Source organism: Lineus longissimus, chromosome 2 (genome assembly GCF_910592395.1).
Source record: "Lineus longissimus chromosome 2, tnLinLong1.2, whole genome shotgun sequence".
NCBI classification, from domain to species: Eukaryota; Metazoa; Nemertea; class Pilidiophora; order Heteronemertea; family Lineidae; genus Lineus; species Lineus longissimus.
Window position 1 is genome coordinate 23,459,187 of NC_088309.1, and position 27,618 is coordinate 23,486,804.

The following is a 27,618-nucleotide window of genomic DNA, read 5'->3' on the forward strand; positions in this document are numbered from 1 at the left end:
AGCATCGACTTTCGTTTAATGTCTCCACTCGGCCGCGACGACCACAACGAAACCCCAGGACCACCGGAACACATAAAACAACCAGGCGCTGTAGCTCCTTAATTATTTAACGCAAAGCTATCAATAATCATTAGCACAAGTTATCCGATGTTTGGAAATATCGCGTTCTGCACCAATTGACCTAAGGGTAGCCTAACTTTGGGCGTAACATGAGGTCACAGAAAGGGTCTGAAACTCTTGTTTTTCCTGTAAGAATAACCAGCCTTTCCCTTGTTGTGGTACCTCGTTAGCAAAGACCACAATTCTAACCCACCTAAGGCACAAATTAATCTCATTTAGTCTCTTTACTAATGTAGGTAGAATTCCCTCTCACGTTCTATCGCTGTTTTGATACAGTCCATAATATGAAACGCTATTTCTATGATTCTATTATCCCGGTGAAGCCAAGCTTGTAAACCATTAATGCGCCATTAATGGCTGTGACAGGCTAATGCGAGTCGCACGATTGGTCCGATTTGTCAAGGATCCGCCTCCCTCGTTAGCTCCAGTGCCATGCTCGTTCTTACGATAATTGTTTATACTTTGGAAGGCAAGTCTTAAACAAAACGGGGTCCACGGGGGACTTTGGGTTAGATATGGTCAACCTGCCTTAACTGTCACATCAGGAGACAAAATCTTCCTCACACTGTGTTGATATTTGCGATTCACTGGACAGGACTACTTTAATGTTGTATAGTGGGCTCTAAGAAGCTACACTGGGCAATGAATGGTTCTCGGGCCAATATGCAATTACAATATAATATAAGTTTGAGCACTGAGAGCAATATCACGACCAATGACGCGAGTGGGGCGTATGTAACTTCAGGGAACAACCAAGCTACGCACAGCATTGACGCTATCCTTGGACTGAAGGTACGGAATAGCCACGAGAATAGGCCCACCATGAGCATGGGAAGTAATGGTAACGCGCTCTGCCTGTCTTCAGACCCTGATGAAGATGGCAGGAGAGATAGCCGGCTTCAAGAGGATGACATCATGGATGACGATAAGATGATGGGTAAGTGGATATTCTTTAAAGCTTTTTTTACTTAAATACGACAATGACCTTGAAAAATTGTCATTGATGTGCTCATCAGGCACTGAGAAGACATTATGTCACAGAAAATCTTGCCAGGTGAGAAAATTAATATAAAAAATGACAACACTCATCTTGAAATTGAATTTAATGACTTAATTAGAATCATCGTATAATAGAGCAGTTTTGAATATTATATGTTGGTATGCTGGCCACATATTTCATACATATCATTCTGAAGGTGTATGACATGAATTAAGAATGTGCAAAAGTTGTACCAACAGTTGCAAACCCAATGTATCAACGACATGTACAATACATTTCTGGTAATTTTAGATTGTCATATACATGTACATGTACATGTATTTCACGAATCCATCCCCAAAGTTGCGTGCTATTACAGTAGTTCAGACTGCAAATTCTCAGTGAAATAGTATTTAGTACACAGTGACTATTGAATATGGTGCCTACATTGCGATCGAAAAATATTATAATATACTTTACGCAAAAATTTGATCAACAACATCAACTCTGCATCGACAACTGAAAAGTGTTTAATCAAATTTGCACGAAAGTTTGAGCCTAATTGAAGTAAGGTTCTTTGAACACCTCATATGGAAACTGTAGAGTTAATGTACGTAAGTTAGAATACATATCAGTCAGCTGCCGAGAAGATTTCCAAGGACAAGAATACAGATTCTACGATATGTAGAATCATATAAAAGACAATACAGCAACATCATTAATTGTACCGTGAATACATTCATGCATTGCTTCTAGCAAGATGGAGGCTGAACGTAAATCTCTGAGTTGCATATTCTTCTTGCACAGATTGCAGCTATCGAACATCGATTGTTTTGCTTCTTGGCCTGTTCGTCTTATTTCAGTTTTTTCATTTCTCCAAGAATGATGATGTCATGCTGAATCTGCGGTTTTCTATGATACATGTACAGTATACATAATGTACCTGTTCGAATGGCTGGTTATCTTCCTGTGGTGCGGACTACTTTTTGTATATTTCTGACCGTTGGCGCTGCAGCTCTTTAATATCGAAGAAAATACAAACGTTAGTACTTTTGAACGTGTAACTTGCTGTAACGCCATTTGCAAAAGATTTGCAAGGATATTAATTTCTTACGTAACTATGTGGACTAATTGTCCAGAAGTGTCATCGACTTCCAAATTATTTCACCATATTTATGATTAGACGTCTACCTAAAGAGCTTCCCCGGCTGTGAGTCACGTCCCATCAGCTGGCAGGATCATAGTAAGTTGTTGCTAACAATGACACCAAATTGATGTTGTTGTTTAAAACTGTGATAAACGTGTCAAGACACCACATTTGTTGATCTCGAAGCGGTAGACCAACGCTTCGTGTGACTCAGTGGTAATAGTGGTTCTAAAATCTTTTTTCGCAGGATGTTTGCCTTGTAAAACCGATTCAGTTCTTTTTTTGTACATGTATCTAGTTGACTAATACTAGCAAACATCATGTATCATATACAATATAGAATATTGCAGGACACTTGTACAATTCTATTACAGCTTCACCATCATATTTCTAATATTTTCCGACACAAGGGTGAACAACTGCAAAGTTTAGATTTCGAAACGGCTATTAAGTAGTTGTTGGTGGTAAAACCTTATAAATAAGGTATTGGAAGCATCGTCAAGACCTTGTGTTTCACAGTTACTTCGAAACATGGAAACAATTTGTGTCAACCAAACCAATATGTGCACTCATCAATTGCCCTTTCATGTTATGGGGTATGATTTAGGTTTTACTGTTGTCGAGTCGTTGCTAGCTGAAGTGTGTCAACGGTGCTGTCACTGACTTATGACAGAGACTTCACATTTTAAAATGCCGACAGTTTCACGGCCATTGTCAAAATTATTGGTGAAAGTGTTCGATAATTGCTTGATTGCCTTCTTCAGCTCTAAACCAAACCGTATCACAGTTTCAAAACAGACTGTCCACTGCTCATTACAGATAATGGTATATGGCAACAGAAACGATACCCATACTGCACACATTCCCTCATTTATACATGGAATATCATTGGTATTTATCGACAACGTAACTCACAGTTGTTGTAAGATGTGATTTGTTCGATCCCCGGTTCGATCCTATCCCACTTCAACATTGATGTACAGTAACAGCTTTCATCGATTTCGCGTACATTTATATTAGTTTATTGGTAAACTTGGTAATAACGTGAAGCAATATAATGAACGAGTACCGGTACCACATAGATGGGGTAGGGGAGTTACAACCAATAATATGATGCATCAAATTTTACAGAAAGGGTTTTGGCCCAGAATGTTGGAGGCCCATCATTGACTGGTGCTGTGTAACTGTCAATGGCAAAAATATCACAGCCCTTCCTAAAAAAAAAAACCGTGAAAAATCAGGAAATGAGTGATGAATGATGCCAAAAGGCTGATCTTGCCAAACGCACTTGTGGTAGTACGGTAACTTGTCACATAATTATCAGAGTAGACTTTACAATCATCAATATTAAATCTCCTCAGGTCAAAGACTAATAATTGTTGCTCATAATAGTATCACCAAAAATATACATCAAGAACAAAAATACTATGTTACCGAAACATGAACAGCCTAGCACTTCTGCCGATAGGGGATTTTTAGAGATAAATTGGGTCTCAGACGAGATCAAACAAGTTGCTAAACGTTTGTTGAATGGTAGGCTGACCATTTCCTGCTCAGCTAAGGTTCACGATCTCTCTGTCATACCAATTAATGACATTAATGATAAGATATGGGTTTGCAAGAACGGTAATGAGAAGTTCGGACCTTGCATTGCTTTCATTCAATTCAAATATCTCAGGCCTAAAACTCCCAACCGCCTTTCAGATTAAGCCGAATTCTAATTTCTGGAATTTAGGACGGGACTAACGGTGGTTGAGTTACATGGGACAGCAAAGAGATAATGCGGTAAATAGGATGTACCCACAAGATAAAGCCTTTAAATGGGATGTTCATTTGGAGACAATACGCTTCCTGTGCTGAAGGTGGTGTCGAGATCTTCTTACTCCGCTTGTTGGCCTGTGATGCTGCGCCTATTCACGTTAATTGTCCCCTGTCCATCACTATGTATCGCCCAGGGCGCCTGGCCAGCATTTCAACAGAGATTCCCCATAGCCCATGGCGGTGTCCGTTCATCTCTGGCCTGGGACATCCTCCTTGGGTGGCGAGATAATGCCCCTGATTAAAGCTGAAGGGTCTAACCTGTGTTACCTGGTGGTACATCATTATCGAATCGTTTCAACGTCCCTTGGAGCCCTCATCTTGTCATTTAATCAATCCGACCTTGATTGGTTCATGGAAGTTCGGCCGGACCCATTAACACGATGTTGAGATATACGGACCAAATTTAGATGGAGTCCAAAAGGATCCAATGGGGATGATATCCCCTTGTCTTGATGGCAAAATGCGATCTTTGACAAACTGTCAAAGATCTCTATACATTTGAAGCAACGCTACTCCTAGTTTCTTGTTTTGATGCATACATTTTGTATTGAAATTTAAAAAGGGGTCCATCTTCAGAAGTCATAATCTTGACAAAAAGTGAAAATAAAACAATAGTCATAATATATAACATGGCCTCAAAGTGTGGAAGAAAGGTCCCATGGGACACCTTTGACAGTTGGCTGCAACCAAAGTGACAAAATCACCACCTTCGCCATCACATTGTCATATTTCGCATCACTTAGCATGATTTTCTGTCACCGAATTGATTAAGCAACCAGGTGTGTTCTGAACGCATCGTCTGTCTCATCATCTTTGACGTCACACCATCTTCACAGTAATTGGCAATTAAGGAAATTAATTGAAATAAATTGACCAAGTGATCCGTTTGATGGCGATAAAAGGTAAGCACACAGCGCATGCTCAGTGGAAGGATTACACACGAACTTGATCTCGCGAGATCTTGCTCTGTTCGCTCTTGCTGTCTATAATGTGCATGTATGAACAAATTGAGAACGAAAATCCGTACAAGTTTCTGGTACGAACTCTTTCGAATGATGAGACTAGAAAGCTGGATAAATCTCGAACTATAGTCGATGCGTAGACATTCGGTTCACACAGTCATAGTGCAGAAATATCTTAGATTCACGTAACTTCCAGTCCAGTTAGAGCTTTGACTCACACTACAGTGCAGTTAAAATCTCAAGTTATCAGAATCTCAGACCAATTAAGGAATCCCGTCACCATGCGGCCACCCGCCATAATTGTCTCAGCCGGGGGTGAAGACATATGTCCTATGTTATAAATAGCTGATAAGTGCGGGATGCTACCAAATCGTTGGCTGAGTTTTCCCTGTGGCGTTCTGTACGCGGATGTCCCGGCCAGTTTGGAAGCGCATGAAGTATGGCCACAGGTGAAAGGCGGGGCAATTGAGTTATGGCTTTTTAAGGAAGTTAATTCAGCTGATTTGCTGGATGATTACTGGCTCTGGGCAAGCCCATCGTGGAGGGTGTCCATGACGTAACTCGTTGACTTTCACTCCGCCAGTCATTTCTGACTATAATATTATGGTACTGACATGACTAATGCTGGAGTGGTAACTGCATTTTTAAACATAACTCTTGGCAGTGCTTTTTTCAATGTTGGTTCGGCCGGATTATAAGTCAGGTCATTGGTTAGATAGGCTTAAGTATACAACCAGTGACATGATTTATATCATCGGCCCAACATCGAAAAAGCCGTCACTGCCAAGAGTTATGTTTAAAATACAGTTGCCAGTTGTGTGACGCATGTTATTATCCACGCGCTGCTTCTTTAGAAATCATCAATTTAGATTGAGGTCTACTTGCACATCTCTATAGAATATACCGTATACCTCTTGCTACATGTAGTCGAAACACACGTTGGCGTTGTCATCTTCTCATTACTTTCGATATTGAAATCAAGCAATAAAATCATGAGAACTAGATTTAATCACCAATCACTGCGACAATTCCTAATGTCAATCAGAGATCACGATTTCGGATTATTACAATTACGAAATTAAAGTAAATTGGCACTGGTTGGGCGGTTAGGTCTGTGTCATTCTTGATCATTAAGTGGTGCTGTCGAAAGGCAAGATTAAGATTTCTTGAGATCAGTACCTCACTCAATCGTTGCTTTGTGGTAATTGATTGGTGAAGATGTCCACCCTAACTAAAACATGGAATCACGAACACTACTGAAGACAATGTATATCGATTTCTGGTCAAGATGACTTGAAACTTGATTAACCAAGTTGTCGCTTGATCGTGGCAAATTTCACTCGAAGCAGATTCGCGCTTTCTGTGCTGCTGTCTTTAAAGATGTGTGTCTGTTTGGGTCAAGTCGTATTGAAATACACTTTAAGATATGCTCCATTTAAACTCTTGACGGGTCAACTGTACTGCGAAGTATGTTCGATGCACAGTAGAATCACCATTCTTGGGGTGGGCTGGACAGTATCCGTAACGACTTCTTCTACTGCGTGATTACTCCCTGCGCAAACTCGAAGACATTATTGGAGCACCTATAGTATCACGCAGCTTCAATGCCCATCTTCCTCTTATTATAAGCTTATGATGCCATTCAATCTGTGAAGATAATCACATATCAGCCCGGCCAGTCTTTGTCAAGACTGTGGGATTCCGTGACTGGGTTGGTCTTTTGTTGGACAGCCAGATACTGATATCATCACGCGGCCATCTGCCAATATAATGCACGCCAATTTCGCCTGTTTGTATTTTCAATTATCGCAAATCGCCCATTTAGATCGCCATTTAATTTGTAGGCGGTTGTAAGTTGGTTCTTATCTACCATCTTTCGTGGTACTGATTTTCATACGCCAGTCACCAGTACAGCCTACAAGCCAAATGGAAAAATATCTGTGCTCTGAAACGATCTTTCGGAAATCATGGTAGATCGAATACAGATAATGTTCACAGAAGAGGTCCGTGTGCATTGAAAGAAAGTGACCATCTTAGAATTTTCTGCCTTGGGAAGTTGATGCACACCACTGACTGATAGAGAAGCACTCCACATCTTCACGCACTTGTATGAGTACAGCGACTTGTTTCGTTCGAATCCACGACGACAGGGTTACAGAAATCAGCAAATGAGGAACAGAAACCTTTCAGTTCTTTTAGCGTAGTGGATGATCTCACGACCACTGAATAAAGAGCAGGCACCTATACTGCACTAACCACAGCATAGATCCATTGACAACTTGACATGGTATCTCGTAGCCGACACCACACGCCAAGTTAAAAAATCAGCTTAGTTCAAAATCACGTGTTTGATTAAAAAAACGCAGCGTGTACTTTAGCGAATTGATTGAAGGCACTTTCAAGAGTGCACTGCCCCGTCAATCTTTTTCCTAATTGCAATTATTTCTCTGCAGCCAAAGCATTTTAGAGAAAAATGGACCACCCTCCCCACCCTAGACTATATTGTCCATCTTGAAAAGGTCCAGGAGGCAGAGGGGTCCTTCGAAAACGACGCAGTCTCTCGTAACGTATCCGCGTCTCCTATGCAGCCGTTTTCCAATCTCCACCCTGCACCATCATTACCAGGCCCAATTAGCCTCTTTGTGTGTGTATTATAGCTTTCTCAATCTTGCCATCATAATGTAGTGGTAGTCATTAACTTAACCAGATGGTCCACCGCTATGATCCTTTCTTGGGGCCAAAATGCCTCTGGCGGTTTCCCATGTAGCAATGGCTTGCAACGATGCCCCGGGCAAGACGAACCATCACTGCCGAATCCAACCCTCCCAAAATTACCATGTCAAAGTCTACCTATCTCAATGGTGCTGCAACCTGGTTCTCGTCATGAATGCTGCACATCATGGCTTTAGCCTGCTTAACTAATTTAGTGTCCCATCTCTGAAATCATAGAAGTGTAGCCACTCCACAATGAAAGAACCCCATCATGTACTTCAGCAATTAAAGATATTGCAGTTGTTCTTTCCGGTAATGGACATCAATTGGTTTTGTCTCTGTGGATATGTTGCTGAAGAAATAATCATTGTTTAGAGTCCTTCCTTGTTTTCTCTTGAGGACAGTCTCTCATCAAGAAGGAAATGTTCCTCAATAGCAATTCTTCCTGAAGGTGCTCTTAGTGTAGTGCCCTTCTTCGACCCCTCCTTCGTGTTACAAACATCATAAAGCCGTCTGTACCGCTGGCATGGCGGGTTATCAAGTAAGCAGAATATAATTGCTTTTTCTACCATCACGTTGACTAGATGGTTTTCAACGTAGTTTTTCCTTTTAAGTATGACGAGCTAAGAGTGTGTTGTCGCTGAAATTAGAGTGTTTAGTTCCTTTTCACCAAACAATTGCCGTAATGGACTTCTCAAATATTCTTCGCGTCGAGATTCTGTTTGTTAATATGCCCTTAGAATTGATTTCTGGCGGTGCTCGACTTTAATTAGATCTTTTATGAAAATGTATTCACAAAGATGTTGGGAGGAGACGGGAAGGGTTTGTCCCTGTTGATCAAGGGAAACCTCCTTTATAACATGCTGGGAATCTCACACCCCGTGCTTTGCACTCCCTGGTATTTGTAAGCACGATTAGACCTATCATCTTTTAATACAGTCTATTGAAACATAATCGAACCAGCAGAGTCCTTCCTTCCAAAGTTTGTATACAAACCCACTTCAGTAGTCGCGATGAAAGGATACCAACTTGGAGCGTTTAGTTTACAAACAGGCGAAACAACCCAAAGTTCCTCCATTGTCATCCACCAGAGGACCTGGGAGGTGGGGTTACAGTATAAGGAAGGAGTGCATCGGGCGATATCAAACGTGGGATTTGATCGCCATTTCGCCAAGTAACCTCATAAAGATACATGCTATCCTCTCGACGAAAAAATTACTACTAACGCCGTTTTCATTGATCATGCTGCGCCGTTATCCACCAGGTATCAATATGTCTGAAGATATGAAGTAGAAAAATCTAGTTTTGCTAAGATAACACGCTTTTTGGTGATATTGCACTGTCGGATGTCTGAAGACGAGAAAACTTTAGTGAAGAATTCAAGTTGTGTAACAGCTTTTATCTTTGTTAAATGACTCGTATGCCTGAAGATCTATAAAATGTGTTCAAATGGTTGGAATGCCAAAGAACAAGGGCAGCAGAGAACTTTGCTTAAATCTCAAAAAACACCAAAACATTCCACGTTTAGTCATACTGCAGCAGCGCATGTTGGTCCAAGAGCCGCAATCCATACTACTACTGGTGACATAAAGAAGAGTAAAACGTTACGAGGTTCAGTAATAACAGATTGATAGCCAGCGAGCGTGTTTCCATTCCGTTGTGAGTTCCAACTCCCGAGAGAGTACCACACAATTTCCCCAGCAAGCTTAAGTCCGCTTAACTAATAATTTTCTAATGGTTTCTCGTTGTGATCAGGCGACCAAAGATAAGCCGCTTAGGGTCAGCCAACTTTTCACAAATTCACACGAAACATCATTTTCGTGAGAGCTTGCTAAGATTACTATACTGGTCTGAATCTGATCGACTTGATGGTCGTCTGCTGGGTAATTAGAAGGTTGTCGATTTCATCCCAAGTGATTAAGAGGTACCGCACTTTGTGTCATCATTAATTAGTATCAATTTTGAAACCCATCTCTGATATTAATTATGCAATGCATGAATGTACTGTGTTACAGTTTGTCTCGTATCACGCACAAGATTATCAGGAACTGACTGTGATTTGTCTTTGGCGAAGCAGACGACAGCGGACAACACTAAAAAGGCCTATCAGCCACTTTATCTTAGCCTAACATTTACAAGATATAGGACACTCTCCTTTTCTAACATCACCTCCAGCAACGGTATATTATTAAAGCACAAATTGCTGTCGTCCTCTTTACTGTGGACTATATTCACCCGCGGGAATCACGATTTCGCCCACTTTAAAACGGACAAAATACTGGCTCTAATTCCTTAATAAAGCTACTTATGTTGAGCGTTTGCAAAGAAACTGATGGACAGAACTATTGTCAGTTACATTTTCGAAGAGATGAAAATATAAATGCATTATTTATCAAGTTTTGTGCTTCAGTACGCTTAAGTCTGTCGGAGGGTTAAGCCGGTAAGTGTATGCTTAGTGAACGATATCAGATTTGGCTGACGAACTGCGCTACTTCTTCTCCTGAGCTTAGCTCGCGTTGAAGAGTGCGTTATAATTGCCGTATTGTCCTCTCTATCGGGTAAATAATAGGTATTACCAATGTCTTTGGGATATGTAGAAAATGTCCGGATTATCATTTCAGTGACACAAAACATTTCACCTCGTGCTGGAGAAATAAAAAAATGCTCAATTGTGCGCCATGACCGCTGAAAGGTGCTTGTAATAATTGCACTATCGGATTTTCTCAGCGCCTTTGTTGATGATGGATGTTTTTCAGTAAATGATAATCGTTTTGTAAGCTACTTTCACCGTCATAGATCCAATCCTTGGCTACTTAAATATGAACTATGCACACAGTATTAAGTGCATTATGTACACATTTTGATATATAAAATTGTCCATTTCAAATGGTAATAGTAATTCGTTCGAACTCATTCCGAAAGATTATTTGTTTATTCGTTTTGAAAATACTCTTATTAGTGCCGAAATGCAATGGATTTACATGTATAGGTGTGTCTCTGCTTAATCGTTTAAGACTACCAATGTCTACTTACTTTGATTATTGGCATAAATTAATGTCGTCGAAGGGGGTCTGATAATCTATCTTTCGGGACAGATTATAAAATGTATTGATCAAATAATGTTAATGTAATATCCCTCTTTGCTGGTAACAGTTTAATAAAAAGTGATGATATATTACAAAAGTTCTTAGGGCCAGAGAGTCAGCTCAGAAACACCTTTACAGCACCAAGTACGTCAGTCGTCACAGCAGAGAGTTTCTAAAATACACGACAAAGATTAAATCCACAGAGCGAAGGAAATAACCATCACATATGCCGATACATTCGTCCATTCCACTTTGAACTATCAATAACCACGCAGCGCTGCCAACGCCATTGTTTTTCAAGTGTCTCGGCCTCCGGGTTGCAGAATTCGGTGTACAGAGTTTCTACACCAACTCTTCCTGCCCGGGAGAGAAAAGTTACCTCCCTTCGTCATGCCATCTGCTCTACCTTTCATCTGCACAGAAGTCATGGGCCTCTAGAGACTGGCAAGCTAATCGAATAAGACACTCATTTAGCTTGCTATTGTGTACACGATTCGAGGCTATATTGAGCTGAATGTAGCCACAAAGAGAGAACAAGTTAATGACGATCGTTTAAGAGGCTGTGGCTTACCATCTCCCAGTGTTCACCAGCGACACCGTAATGGAGATAAGTGAGTTTATGAACCAGTCTGCCACTGCGGCGTATTGTCAAGATATGTCGGTGATTTCTAAGTCATGATAATGCATAGTAGATTTGCATCAAATGCATTTATCAGTCTCACTGCACTAGCCCGCAGTTACATAATATGACAAGAATGAACAACTTTCGATGCTGCGCGACCGCTTCATACGGCATTAAACCTTGTGTGAATATGATCAAATCGAGTGCTTTTTTCATTTTTATTTTCGAAATGTTTCGGCCTGTGTTTACCTTTTATTATTTTCAGAAGTCTTGTTGTTAGAGAGATGATAGAGAAGGCTTCCCTTTCTGTGGCGATGTGGCACCACAAACCCATTAGTTTTGTTATGAAGATGGCATCGCATTGTCATGCCTTACTATTTACTTGAGATTAGAAAGTGCTAACTCTAAAATACGTTCATAGCTCTAAAATTGTTTTCCAATTTCTTTTTACAGACAAGAGTTTGAACCAAGAGTCGCTGGATGGTGCCAATAATTCGAGCGGAGAAGACGAACAACCTAAAAAGAAACACAGAAGAAATCGAACCACATTCACGACATATCAGCTCCATGAGCTGGAGAGGGCTTTTGAGAAGTCACATTACCCGGATGTTTACAGTCGGGAGGAATTGGCCAATAAGGTGCAATTGCCAGAGGTCAGAGTTCAGGTAAGCATTCTTTGAAATCGATAGTTCTTTGGAAGGACACAAGATTGGTCGAAAGGAAAGTCACCAATCATCTAAACTTAATTTTTGATCCGGAGCAATGTTTCCGTTCACAAAAGAAGGCAGGTTTCTCGGGCGAGTTACTTCTGTAAGATTTCTGTAAAATCGAGTGGAAAATGTCTTTTGGGGCGTTATAAAGATGCGTCACAACATGCATTGAACAATACATTGAACTTGTTGATCGCCCACGCTTATTTTCACAGGTTTCTATAATGGGCAGAATTCCGCACAGACTATCATTATCACTAAAAACAACATACCAAAAATCCTTCATTACTGCACCATACGCTAGTAGAAACATCGCGTGTAATGTTCGTCAGCACATGGCGTGTGACCTAACGGTGGTCTTCAATACACCCATGAGAGTACAGAAATAATCGTCATGTATCTTTAATGGCAAAGAGGTGACTGGAGACGCAGTGGCTTTTAATGGAAGGCTGACGTAAAGTTAGAAATCTCAGAGGACTTTAACTGTTTGCTTGACATTTTAAAGACGAAATTCTAACATGGATTCAAGAGGGGGTAATCTTTTAATCAGTGCTTCAGGGTAGACTGATGTGACGGATTTCTGGTTTGTCGTCAAGTTAAGAACCTGTCCAGAATGCATTAAAATTTAATTAGGGTGTCAGTATTTCGATTCATCTTCGATGGAATTTGCCTTTTCATACTCAATGATGAACAAACAGCTATGATCCCTTACCCAGGATAGGAACAAGGGAGACCCTTGGGCCCTCTGCGGTATTTAGTACCCTACGGGTACGGGTGATAATTATCAGTGCGTAATTGAAATGCTCAAAATGCCCCGAGGTGTAGTTAACGGCAACCTCTCACATCCGAGTACCATGACCCGGACTCAAAAGCCATATCGTCCTACTTTAACAAGACGCTTTGTGCGATATGCCTATCTTCTAAACGCCATTGTGATACATGCCACTATTGGGATGTTGACAGACTTGAAATTCGCCTTAGGTAAAATGCCTATAGGGCTTGGATGGGACACGGACCTTCAGGAATTTCAGCGCCACTTGGGGCTTTGGACAGATTCCTTCCTCGTATCCTAAAATACCACAGGCATCCGATAGAAACAGCTCAGAGCGTTTTCTCGTGGTCTACGGCATCAATCGTGTAGCCTAGAGCTTTCCAGGCATGCCAGGCTGTTGGCTGTCGCCAAACGGGAGATTTTTTGGAACATCAACCGCAAACAATTGGCACAAAATTCAACTCAGGCCTTTGAGAATGATTTCAGTCCAACTTGGGGCTAAACGGTCAGAGCCCTTCCTCGGGTCCTAAGATACCGTTGGGACCCATTGGAAACAGCTCAAAGCGCATTTCCCGTGGCGTCCATGTTGCCTGAAGCTTGCTGGGTGTATGTTGGGTCAAACCATGGGAGGTTTTAGTATCAGCAGCACCAGCTTCTTCCTCGCGATCTGATACGACTGACATCCGATGGAAACAGCTCAGAGCGTTTTCCCGTGGTCTGTCTCCAAACAACCATGTAGCCTGAAGCGTCCGAGCCTGTTTGGCTGAAACAAACTTGGTAATTTGGAAGTGTTTGCAGAGCAGCGTCATCATCATCAGCAGAAGCATTCTACAAAAAGCTATCGCAGTTCATCGTGCATAAAATTGAAAGTTCTTGCTGGCACAACTCTGCTTTTTAGCCAGCACACCCTGCTTTTTTAACCTCAGGCCAAAAGATCACCAACTAACATACACTTATTTAACTTTCGGGGACAAGACTCGGGTAACTCATTTTTTCGCGTAAGAAGATATTCCCCGTTCACTTTGCTGTAATCACATTCTTATTTTAGAATGGCCACATTACATAACTACCCAAATACCGAAAGCACTGTGCCTAACTGTCAAAGTGAGGATATAGAGTGGGATCTTTACGCACTTCAGCACACAAGTGACACTTCTCACGCCTGTTCTTGACCCTTCGGGCCTTCTCACGCTAGCTTATTTAGCATGTTTAGTACCCTGTGAACCCTTTCATTAATTTTCAAGCATAAGTACTGTTGCGCTAAATACCGGTTTATCCATTTAAATTGAAACGGGAAGTCAGCTAAAGCAATGTTTCGCTGATTGGGAAAGAATATTTGCTCGATGAAGTAGGTTAGTCCCCATTGTGCACTTATTGGTGGCGTAAGGCTTACAACGCGATTATGAGGGTCAGGGTGGGATGAAGGGACAAAAACAGGTCCCAAGCTTGGTCAAAGTAAACTTTAAAATATCCTACGGTTATTTACAAATGTTTTACTGAGATCATACACCTATTAACTTCGACAATAATATTTTCAACTTTGTTGTAGTCTGATTCAAAATAACTAGCTCCAACACCTCTATACATTGGCCTATGCATTGCCACAGTATATCGAATTTGATAAAGTTTAGCATATCTCTACACGCCACTTTGTACAACTACATTTTCCTTCGACCAATTGATCAATTACTAAAAACAATATTAAGCCAAGCTCATTGTGGCTAAAGGCTTAATACAACAAGCAACCACATTTTGGTATTTCCCATTACATATTTATTTATGTATTTAATTACATATACACAAAAATGTTTATAGGATTCGAACCCACAATCTGGTGTAAGTCTTGAATAGAGTGAAGGTTATTTTTTGTTTTTAGGGCCAAATGTCGAAACCCTGTAGCCAAGTATTCCCGCCTGTATCTCCAGACGACTATGGGAGGCGAGTCGACAAAGTGCCCTGAGGATCAAATTACATTTGCGAGCCCAATAGCCATGCATTGCTGACGATAGTCGCACTGCCAGAAGTTGATACCTTCACTGGTCACAAATGTATGTGGAACTATGTCTTTCGTTTCTACAACTCCTTGACTAATCTACTTTAATCGAAACGATTCCACAATAGTGCTTCAAATTCCACAAGCGTTCCTTATTATATTAAAAACATTAACGTGCAATTGTAAGTGTAGAGTAAAGAGTGTCAAACTAACTATCTATAAGACTCTTCAATTAAAGGCGTATGTTCAAATCCCCAAGTTGCTTTCAGGACAATGCGAAGGCTTTAATTGCTTCAGGGGATCAGCACGTCCCATACACTTGTGCTCCTTGGTGCATAGCGTAACTAATCCCAATGCACTCCATTGTTTATGCACTATTAGTGTCAAACAGGGAAACGGCAGCCATTCTCTTACATACTCAGCCTCTTCAACTTAATTGTGTACCCAGGACATTTCGTTATCGAAGCCATCCATCGGTTCATGTGATCATTATTGTATAGAAAAACAATGAATTGTTCCGTTAAGTTATTCAATATATATTTTCCTTTCCTATTCTTTTGTTACGTAATCTGCATTTGTTATGCCGCGAATAATTAGAAACATTTTCAAACAATAGGAATGTTTTCTGATGTGGCCTGTTGAGTCTGACCGTCACTTTTTGAAATGCGTTTGCACTGAAGGTACTCTGTTGACCTCAGTTACCTGCCGCCAGTGCAGGCACTGAGGCAGGCAGTTTGTCGCCAACCCGGTAGACGGGAGTCTCGACGACAGTGTGTCCCACATACATGACATACGATGGCTAATATGAAAAAAAAATCTTCAAATATCTCGATCGCCCGAGATTATAAGTCACTAATACTAATTCCATCGATCGAGATATTTCAAGATTTTTTTCATGTTCAAAAACGATCAATCTTGGGATGTCCCGTTCCAGTCACCGTGCCCACACCGTTCAAACAGTCAAGAATCATGAGTGGAGTTAATATACACGTGGTACATCCTCGCGAACACCACTGAGCCTTTTTACCAGACCTTCTTGACAGTGGAGAAGTGATAAAACCCCTTACATGCGTATACCATATAGGATTTAATAGTTCTCAGGTACCGAAGTAGGGATGTTGCAATATATTTAATCGACAGCAACTTATCAATCAATCTATCAATCATCAGTATCGATCCTGATTAGGCAAGGCGTGCTAACCTATGACTGGCAAATACCCAACAATAATCTAATTGAAAAGTGCATATTTTAACATCCACTGTACATTCTCTTCAATTATTCAAAAAGAACACAAGTAGTTTGGTTCCATCGATGGCAGTGCACTTGGTAACCCCTTATATTGCCTGTGTGTTTGGTAAAGTAGACCTCACGATAGATTAAGAGAGAAACTGATGGAAGCTACAGGGACTGACGAAGTTGAGAACAACCCACCTCCTTACATAATGGCAGAATGTAACCTATTGTACATTCAGGTACTAGCGCTGTAGTACGGATGCGCATGCGGATGCACACGTGAAAGCAATGACTGACGAATCCTGCTCACCAATTTTTCATATTTTCGCTGATATGGCAAAAAATAATACTGCAACTATCTATACTTCAGTGATCCCGTATTCAAGACGCTATAATGGCATATAGGCGATACTGGATACCTACACCATTCTTGTCATGTCATCTGCATCCCAGTACTCACATATTCTACCAGACTGTCGCACGGAAAGTGAACCTCAATATATCCGATCATCCTTTTATCTCAAGAAATGTCTCATCGCAGTCGAATGATCGCGTTATTGTCCAACGCCCGTTATAGCCTAATTCCCTAACTAACTCATTAGTTCTGCTAGCCACGAAATTATTAAATAGAATTATAGAATCAAGATGATAATAGGAGCCGCTGCGCAGACGATAACGGCTGAGTAATTCCAGCGAAAGTAAGGGAATTACCCTCCCCACCTTAATGATAGGAACAAAAATTATCAAGAATTGGAGACATAGCAAACCTATATTTTGTTGGTAACAAGGTGGCAATTTGTGGAAACTTTTTCCTCTTCTCAGATGAAAAACCACGCTGAGTTTATAAGGTCTAGGCAATTACGTATAAAGAGCACCTCACAGAAGCGTGCCTGATACAGCGCTAATCGAGGAAATTCGACTTCAAAGTGGTAAACGAGCTGGATAACTAGGCATAAAATGTGTGTAATTAGATTATGTCTGGGCCCTACTCGGCGCATCCCATGTTAATTGGAGGTGCAGATTAATGAGAATTCACCTCGGGTTGAAGACGGGGATGATTCGTCTTGCTGGGGACGAAGCAGGGTAAGTGGTCGAGGTTGTCACGAGCAAATGTTTTGTTCGTTAAGGTTAAGAAGAGGAGACCTACAAAGTTGGTTACTATTTCGTCAAAAAACACAACACCATATCGAAATGTAATGTCAGCACCAATGCGCAAAACGTAACAACTTCGGTTCATTGAAACCAGATGCATTACGTTATCGACCCCCATGAAAGCTGTTTTATTGGGGGTAGATGTTATCAAATTTAGCCCTGGTAACCCTTTGATAAAACAGTAGAACAATCGGAATTTAGGTGCGAGCTGGCTTTGTTTGAAGACAATAGAAACAGTAGAACAATCGGAATTTAGGTGCGAGCTGGCTTTGTTTGAAGACAATAGAAACAGTAGAACAATCGGAATTTAGTTGCGAACTGGCTTTGTTTGAAGACAATAGAAACAGTAGAACAATCGGAATTTAGGTGCGAGCTGGCTTCGTTTGAAGACAATAGACCGCGTAGGACCAGGCCTTTATTCTTTTCACTGCAAACGTAAGGGGCCAAAAACGTAATGTACGTTGTTTTGTTATTTCGTTAGGGTTTAAGAAGTTCCAGGGAAAATGTGTTCTTCTTTTTCTACTATTTTCCAAAAAAGAACAACAGCTCCAAGCGGCAGATAGTCGTTTTAGAAAGGACGTTGATACAACTTTAAGGCCATAAAAACCAGATGCGTTTAGTTCTACCTCCTGCAAGTGAAACTGTTTCTCTTCATTGTTCCAATTCTTGATTATCCGAGCAGATTACTTTCTCATCTGTCTCTGTGGATTATCAGATATAAGCCTTCATAACTGCATTAACACTTCTGTCACCCTGCTCCGTAAATGGAGCGACATAAAAATTGGATTATGTGAAAGCATACACCAAGCCAGGTTTGATGGAAATCCGTTACATAAAAAGATTGTGGCTAATATAACATTAAGACCTTTCGTTAATTTACTTTGCTGGGCTCCTCTTTATTTCAAGCATGAAATAACCACTACAAACACTCGATTATTTAGCCTGCACCAACCGATCCTAATTCCTCGACAAAATCAGCAGCTAATTTTCCAATATCAGTTAAGATTACATGAATTAGGACGCGTAATCAGCGCAATGTATTAATCAGTTAATGTCATTAAAGCTAATATGAGGTAGAGTGCAGCTTGTCGTTAGAGCGAACTGGTCAGAAAAGGAGTTGCGCTTCTAATGGGTACCCTCATACTCGTCGTCCCTTTCCTCATAGGTATGACCGGGTCTATAAGCGTCTATCTCCGCAGGGGCTTGGCCTTTACCTGGTCAGAGCTTAGTCTATCTCCTTCGGTATGGCCTTTACCTGGTCAGTGCTTAGTCTATCTCCTTCGGTATGGCCTTTACCTGGTCAGAGTGTAGTCTATCTCCTCACCGGTATGGCCTTTACCTGGTCAGAGCGTAGTGTACTTTCTGATGGTTATGACCTTGCTTTCTTCTTCCTGAGGGATATGTCAACATTACTTCAAGCAATTTTGAGAATACAAAAGGACACGAAACGATCTAACTGGCCAGTCAGCGTGTTCCATAAACAGTGTGCTCTGTAGGAATTAGACGACTTGTTCTCAGTTGATAGTTGATGGCTCGTCAAAAAGAATCTACCACACCTTACCAATCCCAGGCGACGCTAGCTCACCACACAACGCTTGAGGACCTCCGTAACGTCTTTCGCCCTCGTGCCTTATCAATACCGCGGGCTGCGTTCTTCATAACCGTCGCTAATGGAAAGAGACAACATTATAGAAATACCATTACCTTACTGGAATCTTATTTGCCCGTATTAGCTCGACGTCAAATATAAACATGTCGGATGGAAATTATGCCCAATGATGTTTCAATTAATTGGCTGATGGGAGCAGGATTTTTGCACATTAGCGCGTAATCGAAAAATGTCTTTGCTCTCCAGAGGCAAATGTTAAGGTGGTTTGGCTTCTTACGCCCGTGGGGGATTGAAAGATGAAAGCCCGCCAGACAAGAGATAATAAGTAAATTGATAAGTTAATAGTAAATGACCAAGTTGGTTTGACAACCGCGGTCTCTATCCCATAAATGCTCTAACAAGGTTAGCCAAGCCCAATGCAAGTAATTTTGTTTGTTATGGAATTATGGTCGGGGCCTTTGGCAAGTTCTAGTTAGGTGATTACGCGCTGGATACGGACCATCTCTGATGGTCTTTGACGGCACGTCATCACAGATTCTAGTTTGCATAATTTGAAAATTGCGTTTGACTCAAGCGATGACTACCGTGTCAATTTTAACGAAATTCATTCATATTTGCAGCGTATAGTAATTGGGGGAGATGATGAGGGTGTCCTTACTATACGTCTTTACTATTGATATTTTCTGTATTCTGCTGGTTACATCTCAAGTAATCCGTTTTATTGGATAACACGAATGTTAATTAAGATAATTATCCTCCTATGTCAGAGTTACGGTGCCACAAAATGTCTCTCGTCAAAACGACGTTATCTACTTCTGGTTTACAATGAGTGCCCACGAGTTGATAGGCGACATTCAGAAAAGTAATCGTAACTAATTGAAATAGTTAACTGTCTTTCATTTAGAATTCATCTTTAGGCCCGCATTAGGTTGACTTCATACGACTTCATACGACTTCATACGACCAATACGACCTTTTAGTCCCAAATCACAAACAATAATTAATTTCAAAGTGAATCGAGCTATTAAGTTTTTAAATCGTTTCGTAATACGATTTTCCATACGAGTTGATACCTTAAACTCTGAACAGACACGTTTCAAATGTCTAATAAGGTCTTATTCTGCCCCGCCGAACAAACTCCTGAGAAACTGAAAATAATTGCCATTTGGGTATACTAGTATGAAAGGTCCCTAATTGGAGAACGAACCCGGTGTATCCATCATTGCTTAAAGCTGTTACTCGCTTTGAAAGCCCTGAATAAGAATTAATAAACTAGTCATTCATCCCGATAATTACGAATGAAACAAATTAATAAAACAATTTGGCCTGGGGTGATAGACACGAGCCAATTAACACTGGAGCAGCTGAACTGATGTGCCTTTCTCTTTTCTACAAATTAAATCTTGGTAATGTTCATCACTCCGGTAGGCAGCTTCAGCCCTGGTTAACGCGGTCCCCGAATGAGTCTGATGTCCGCTGACAGGCTTTCTTCGCGCTTCTCCGGTGTGAAATACTGTAATCAGCTGCGGAGAAGGTGCTTGAGACACGGGCGTCGCCTGCGTTCGGTGACAGTCCTCAGGTGGTACGGCGAACTCGGTGACTTTTACAAGACAACATGGCTGAACATGTTTCATGATTGGGGAAAAAAAGTTTGAAGATAAACCAATTTTTTGCTTTACTAAAATTGCCAGGTTGTATTGTTGGTTAATTTATCAATAGTTCATATAATGATCTGTGCAAAACCTTTATATTGAAGCTTAACATCTCACAATTAAAGCGATCTGAGTTTTCTAAAGACTGATATTGCTGTAAATCCAGTTAAAAGGTATATATTCCACCGTTATTGGCAAGATAGGCCAGGATATTTGGCCCCAATCATGTCTCTGTGCGAGTTGCTCAGTGAGAACTGTTATTGTAGGAATGGCATTGTTGTGTCGAACCCCAAGAGGGAAATGTATGTAAAAGATGACAGTTCTAAAGCACAGCGTGTCATCCTCAACTATCTAAGTACCGGCAATATCAAACCTAGATAAGCAAGGCAAGAATGACACTTCAAATGGGCCATTTCGGTAAGTTTCCATACAACGTTCATTCAGATCGTAATTTTCTCCTGGCACTTGTCAAGTTAGAGAGATGCTCCCATTGTATGTAACAGTTGACAACTTACTGTTAAAGAGGACAAAAAATAGTCTAATTCCATTCATAATTATTTATCATTGTACACGATAGCATGAAAGCACTCCTTTTATTCTCCTATTCAGCGTTTATCATGCGTTGTGTCGACTCGTCAAAATTGTGATTTGAACACACTGGCGTTGTGTACATAGTAATCTCTGTCCATCGCCAGTCATGTTGTCCCGACCTCGGGTGTGCCAAAGTGGCAAAGGAACCCAAACGCTTCTGTAAAAGCCGTGCTACGGTCGACTTACCTTCAGTTGAATCTTTTCTTAACAATTTCACCCCATTATCCATGCAATTATTGTAATTTGTAGTAATTACGATTAAACGTAGACTCTTCAAACACGCTTCAGCGACCACAGTATGAAGTTTGACATTTTCAAATCGCACTATCAAGTGTATCTCTTCTCATCTCGTGACTCTGGTTTCTGCGTTTACATTCAATGATGGTGCTGAAGCTTCAAAGTATGGTGCCGCAGTGCGGCTTCCAGGACGTCAATCAATTGAAAGTTAATTTGCAGTAACCCAGAGTTATGAGCAACTTTTGATCAATTAGCAGACTTCTTCTTCTTCTTCTTCTTCTTCTTTAGATATTCCTTCTGTACAAGGAGAGGGCATTGGATAAAGTAGATTATTGGTCGGATACTACCAATTTTCTGTCATGGAATGACTTTCATAATCTGTACTGGCCTCTCGGTTGGCGAATCGTGCTATTTGATTACAACTTTTAACATCACGAAACACTGATCAGATACGTCGAACCACCCGGCTCTTTCCTTTGTTACATTCTCTGAAACTTCAAAATCAGGGACTGTTCAGTTCTCAGCGAATTCAACAAAACATTTAACATATTTTACACGCCGAACTTAATAACAGGACAGGCCGACATTCGACAATCATATCTGGAAAATCTAACAAAATCTGAGTGCTCTTTTCGATGGGAAACATTATCTTAATGGCCGCCTGGACGATGAATTTGATTTGTCAAAAATTAGAAAAAGATTTGTCCATTTATCGCCAACAATGACCCCGGCAATTAACTGATTTTAAACACGATGCTAGGAGACATGGTGCCAGTGTTGCTCCTTTTAGGCCACAATTACCCCCGACCACAATGTTGAGTCAATCTCTAAACCACGTTGGAATAATGCGTGGCCTAGGCCTCCCGACACCATTTAGACATGCAAGCCACAATTGCCTACGATCTTTGCCAATTTTCACTAACTCGTCTTTGGCTCGCCGGCCCATTGACGGACAGTGATAAAATCTCCTTACCATTGCTTTCCCTGCCCCAGCGGCTTCGGATTACGCCGCGATGTCGCTGGTACCACTGATTCCTTCTCCACTCTCTTCCCTCTCACCTGATCTGATAGCATTCAGCCTGTCACTCAGCGAAAGCCATTTGATTCGACTCAATTATGTCGGACACGAAATCTCCTTAGCCCCATCAAGCAGTAATTCGTTTAGGCTACCTAAAATGACTTAAAATCCTTGTCAGTACAAATCTTTCTCGAGACCTAGTACGTTTTCATTTCGATATTTCTTAGCGTCATTCCGAATTAGTTTGACGATCGGCAAATCCTATTTCTCTCTGACTTGGCTTTTGTTTCCATGGATGCGGAGTTGCATACTGATTTTCTGACCGTCGTTTTTTGTTTTTAGCGAACATAGTTCTGTATCAAAACCACGTCCTTTGTTATTAAGCGCTCGAGATTACGCACTTATATAATGAGCGCATCTCAGGCCAGTTAGAAGTACCGCGCGGTACTGGCGGTACTAGCTTGTACATTGTATCTGAGTACATGAATGTGTTGTACAATTGCTAGCGAAACTACTACCGGTAACACCATCGATGATAATTTCATACTTTAAAACAAAAACGTTCGTTTTTGATTGCATTTTTTCTTGGTATTTCTAGAAGCGGATAAATTTGAATAGATTAAAAAAATTATTCTGACAGTTTCTCAAGAAGCCAAATTCTCCTCAAATGAGATTAGAGACAGTTGCGTCTTCTAATTCCCTTACTACTTCAGTTATTATCCCCCTTGAGCATCCCTGATTAAAATCCATTGTGCATGAAGATGATCTAATTTTTCCATCAAGGCTTTCTAATTGGAGGAGTTCGTGTTCTAATCAGGGGACTCCGAATGACAACGCTGAGATGATTTGGGGATAATTGTCGGACAAAGATGACCACTTGTATTGATAATACCTTCGTAATTCCTTCAATTGTATGGATAATTCCTTGACACCTGTGAGGATATCCGCAGTGTGCTGTCTCCTTGTCTTGGGACTTATCCACCCCGTTGATATCATCGACATGGGCGGTGTCATGGGTCAACTGCTCCTCGTAGTGATTAGAAATGCAGGGGCTAGTGATGACAATTCGCCAAGAGAGAGGCTGAGCCCGGGGATAACTATTAAGTTCCATCTGCCGCTTTGTACTAACTGCGTGAGGTCCTTGCTTTATTTTCAAGAGGTAGCATCCTTTTGGTGTCCTTGGCGTAAAAGACAATTCAATGACAATCCTTTTACTTTTTAAAGCTACCAACTTTTCTCCGTAACGAAAAACTCCCTATTACCTCACACCAACCACGTCCCCCTTCGATCTCGTTTTTTCCAGCCATTGTCATTTTAAAACGAACAAAGATGGAAAATGGGGTGGATTTCGGGTGAGGCTGGAACTAAAAATTCGAGTTGTTTATTGTAGCGACTGGTATGGCATGTTAGTCCAGGATGCCCCCTATCACCTTACACCAACCACGTCCCTCTTGGGTCTCGCTTTGGAGGAAGATCTCAGTAATCATTCGTTTAGGCACGAATTACGCAACGAAGCGCGCTGGATTCCAAATGGGGGGGGGGGGGGGGTCTAGTATATATGCTTACTGACTACGAAGATCAACCTTTTTAAATACTCGCTGTTATTCTAATTTGTCATTTTTTGCAACAAAAATAATCGCCTGCATTCTGAGCGATAGACATCAAGAGAAAGGACGTACATGTAGATTATACAATTTGCACTGTCACTAGCCCTGATAGGTAAAAGGCAGCAGCAGGGCAGTTTGAACATTTCATTAAACACAAGCTAAATGGCTGTGAAAATCCAGCATGACAAGTGGACTTTGGGTAATGATATCACTGGAACAGGTGCCAAGTTAATGGAAATGACCATGGTTGAATTGGCGGGGACGGCAGACAGGCGACATGGGCATGATACGAGGGCGGGGTACTCGAATGGCTGAAGTAAAGAAAGTTCACGTCTGAGATACTCCTCAATGGTTTCTCTGGAAAACAATGAACTATTTCTCATTGAAACAGGGCGAGAGGCTGTGATTCGGAACTCAACTGGAATAATTGGCCGTCTTGCCCGCGGCCGGGGAGAAGTCCTGGTGTGACAAATTCTCCTGTTGTGATTGAAAAATTACAGGGTGTGGTTTCAATTTGAGGATTCAATTTGATTACTTATTAATTGGGAGGATAGTAAGGTTTCGTTTTCGGTTTTGATGCCCACGTGGCGTTCTACATGCATGGCTCCCTGCTCCCATGTTTTAGACAATAATGCCAGTATTATCGAATCAAATTCTGATCACAAATTACATGTATGTATTGCAAAATCGAAAATGTTCTGGATGAAAACTCATCACCAAAGATAACAAAGAAAGCGAATTAATTAACCAAACTTTAACTTTTTATTTGGAAATTGCCCATTGTTGTCATCCATTAATGTAAGACAAACACGCGAACCCCTGCCTGCTGTCATTGTATCATGTAACCAGCATAACACCACCGTTGTCTGGAACACAGAGAGGGCAAACCATGCGTCACTTGTACTTGGAAGTAGACTACTATTTTGTTGTGGATCCAAGTAGTTCAACGCCGTTCCTCACAATACGTCACCCTGGAGGAACTCTGAATATCAACGGCTGGTATCAATGTTAGGCTAAGCTGCACAGCAGGCTGTGCCAATTGTTTATCAATGGATACAATCACCAGAAGGTCAATGAGCGCTGTAGATGCAAAACTCGCTGATTGGTCAACATTTTCCAGTTACTCATTCGCTCACCAGGGCAGTTTGTACCAACAAGCCACGTTATGATCTAGGTGACAACATCATAAAATTCCTAATGCCTTCTTCCACGCTTCAGTTTGATTTTCAGCTTCTGATTTCGAAGAAAACAGATGCGTAACTTGAACTTAGATTACTTAAAATCAACCAATAATTCTTTAACGTATTTTCGTTTTGTGCATTCCAGGTATGGTTCCAAAACAGACGGGCAAAATGGCGGCGTCAGGAAAAGCTAGAGAGCAGCGCCTTAAAGATAAACGAAAACTATCCCATGAGTTCCCTTTCACCAAGAAGCGGAAGTGGTTTGAGTTCGGGACTTCCGCTTGACCCATGGATGACGCCACCTATCGCCAACTCCTCGAATAACATTCCGTCATTTTTGACATCAGTATCCTCAGGGTATCCGAATGCGTACTTTCCCACAACGAGTAGTGCCGGTGCCATAAGTCCGACAATGCAGCAGTCAATGTCGATACCGGTCAGCAGTCCCGCAGTGACAGTGGGTCAAAAATTCGACGAGAACGACCCAAGGAATACGAGTATCGCATCATTGCGTATAAAGGCACGGGAACACATGGAAACATTACACAGACTATTCCCTGGCCAGTACAATCAAATGGTTTTTGCCGATAAACTAAAGACAAATTTTGCAATCTGAGCAAAAAATGGCATTCATCTTCATATAATAGGGCATGAACACGGGACTAATGCAATTATTTCGAGCCCACATTCAGGATAAAATATCTGGTTTTGAAATCGTGCAAAACATTTTATCTTTGACGATTTTCAGAGATTACTGATGAGATGAGCATTTGGAATCTTTCTACAAAGAGAATACACAGCTGTTGTCCCTCTAAATGAGAAACGACAATGTCACTTCTGCGGAAAGAAGAAGCGATTATTACAAGCTTTGCTGGGCCGACATATGTCTCAATATCTAACTGCGATTAGAACTTCTTGATTCAGATGGATGTTTGTATTGCAAGTGTAATGATAAAACCCCCCAATAAAGGCTGCCACTGCATACAAATACACTAAAGACTGTATGAGTGTGGCTGTCATTGCTGTACCTTAGCATTCATAGATCCTTTACCAATTCAGTATAATATGTGAATGTGCTAATCAAATCTATCTTGCCATTACGCTGGCCCGGGTACGCTGGTTCCATTGTCCTCCGCTAGGCGCTGTTTAAAGTTCAGGTTCAAATGGCTATCATACTTTCCAGTAATCTAATGGAATGAAAGGCTTGGCGAAATATCAAATCTCACCAACTTTAAATATACGCATTAATACCTTATAACTATGAATTCACGCGAAGTGCGGACACAGATCCTCAAAACAGCGCCTATCGCAGCATCATGGAACTAAGGGTACTGCGCACAGCTAGTTTTTAGCAGGGAATGCAAATCGATGACGAATAGAAATAAACTTTAGGTGATGATCGTGTAGGTTTATGTACCAGTACATGTACATACATGTACATAAAATATGATTCAAAGTTGTAAATAGTTGATAATCAAGACGACAAGATCCTCGTTACTAGTAGGAATTTGATGATTCACTGGCACTAGCATGACTACGACTGGGATATGACACGATTCTGTACATTTGTTATGATGACGTCCGAAACGAACTCAATTTAGAATGAACTGAATGTGATCGTTTCGCAGTCAGATTTGACTCGGCAAAGCTCAGTTTGGAAAACTGCTTCCGCACGTTTTAAAACTGACGATGAATCTCATATTCTAATTCGAAATGCCACAAGATAACATAATTTCACAGTTTTTTGAAACATTGATGATGCAATGGACGATGGCAGGCTAGATCACAATAATTCGTGCGGTGCATCGGCTGTAACATGGGATTGTCACTATATGTACTTGAACGGATAAAGCTGCCCGATTGCCTGTGAAACGGTGTGTGTCCACTAGTTCGTCCTCACCGCCTTCAGTATACAAAACATATCAATCCATCCTTATATTACTTTGTTGGTGCGGTGGTAAATGGAGTAGATGAAGAAGAATATGGTTTAGGTTAGGTACATTTTAAAGTGTGCTTTTGTCTGGTACAACGTTATATCATTGTACAAGGTACATGTACAATGTACATGTGCATAATAGTAATTACGGGATTTTTTTGTGTTTTCGTAGAGTTTGATGATTTGAAAAATTGGTAGACGAAAAAGGTTAAGGTGACAACATCTTGCAAAATCTTAACTTCAGTTTGGCGCATTAGAAATATGCCTTATATATTTTGGTGCATTGTATGTTTAACTTCATCAATAAATACGTTGTTTAAAGCCTGAATGCAACTTGGTTCGAGAGCATGCTGACTGAGCATATCTCGGCGACACTCTCCAGAACAGAAATGTTTCCTGACATGGCTGTTCTGGGAGATACCACGACCCTGTACAGTGTATGTGTGATGTATTGTAATATTTCATGTTAAAAATACA

The 27,618-nt window shown here is 41.0% G+C and overlaps 1 protein-coding gene across 1 annotated transcript; it reads left to right on the forward strand.

Moving 5' to 3' along the window:
- Positions 1-535: 535 nt before the first annotated feature.
- On the forward strand, positions 536-27,618 carry LOC135483803 (retinal homeobox protein Rx1-like). The gene is made up of 3 exons (XM_064764851.1): positions 536-1,057; positions 11,903-12,114; positions 25,351-27,618. The coding sequence occupies exons 1-3, from the start codon at positions 763-765 to the stop codon at positions 25,819-25,821; spliced, it is 978 nt and encodes a 325-aa protein (XP_064620921.1). The 5' UTR covers positions 536-762; the 3' UTR covers positions 25,822-27,618.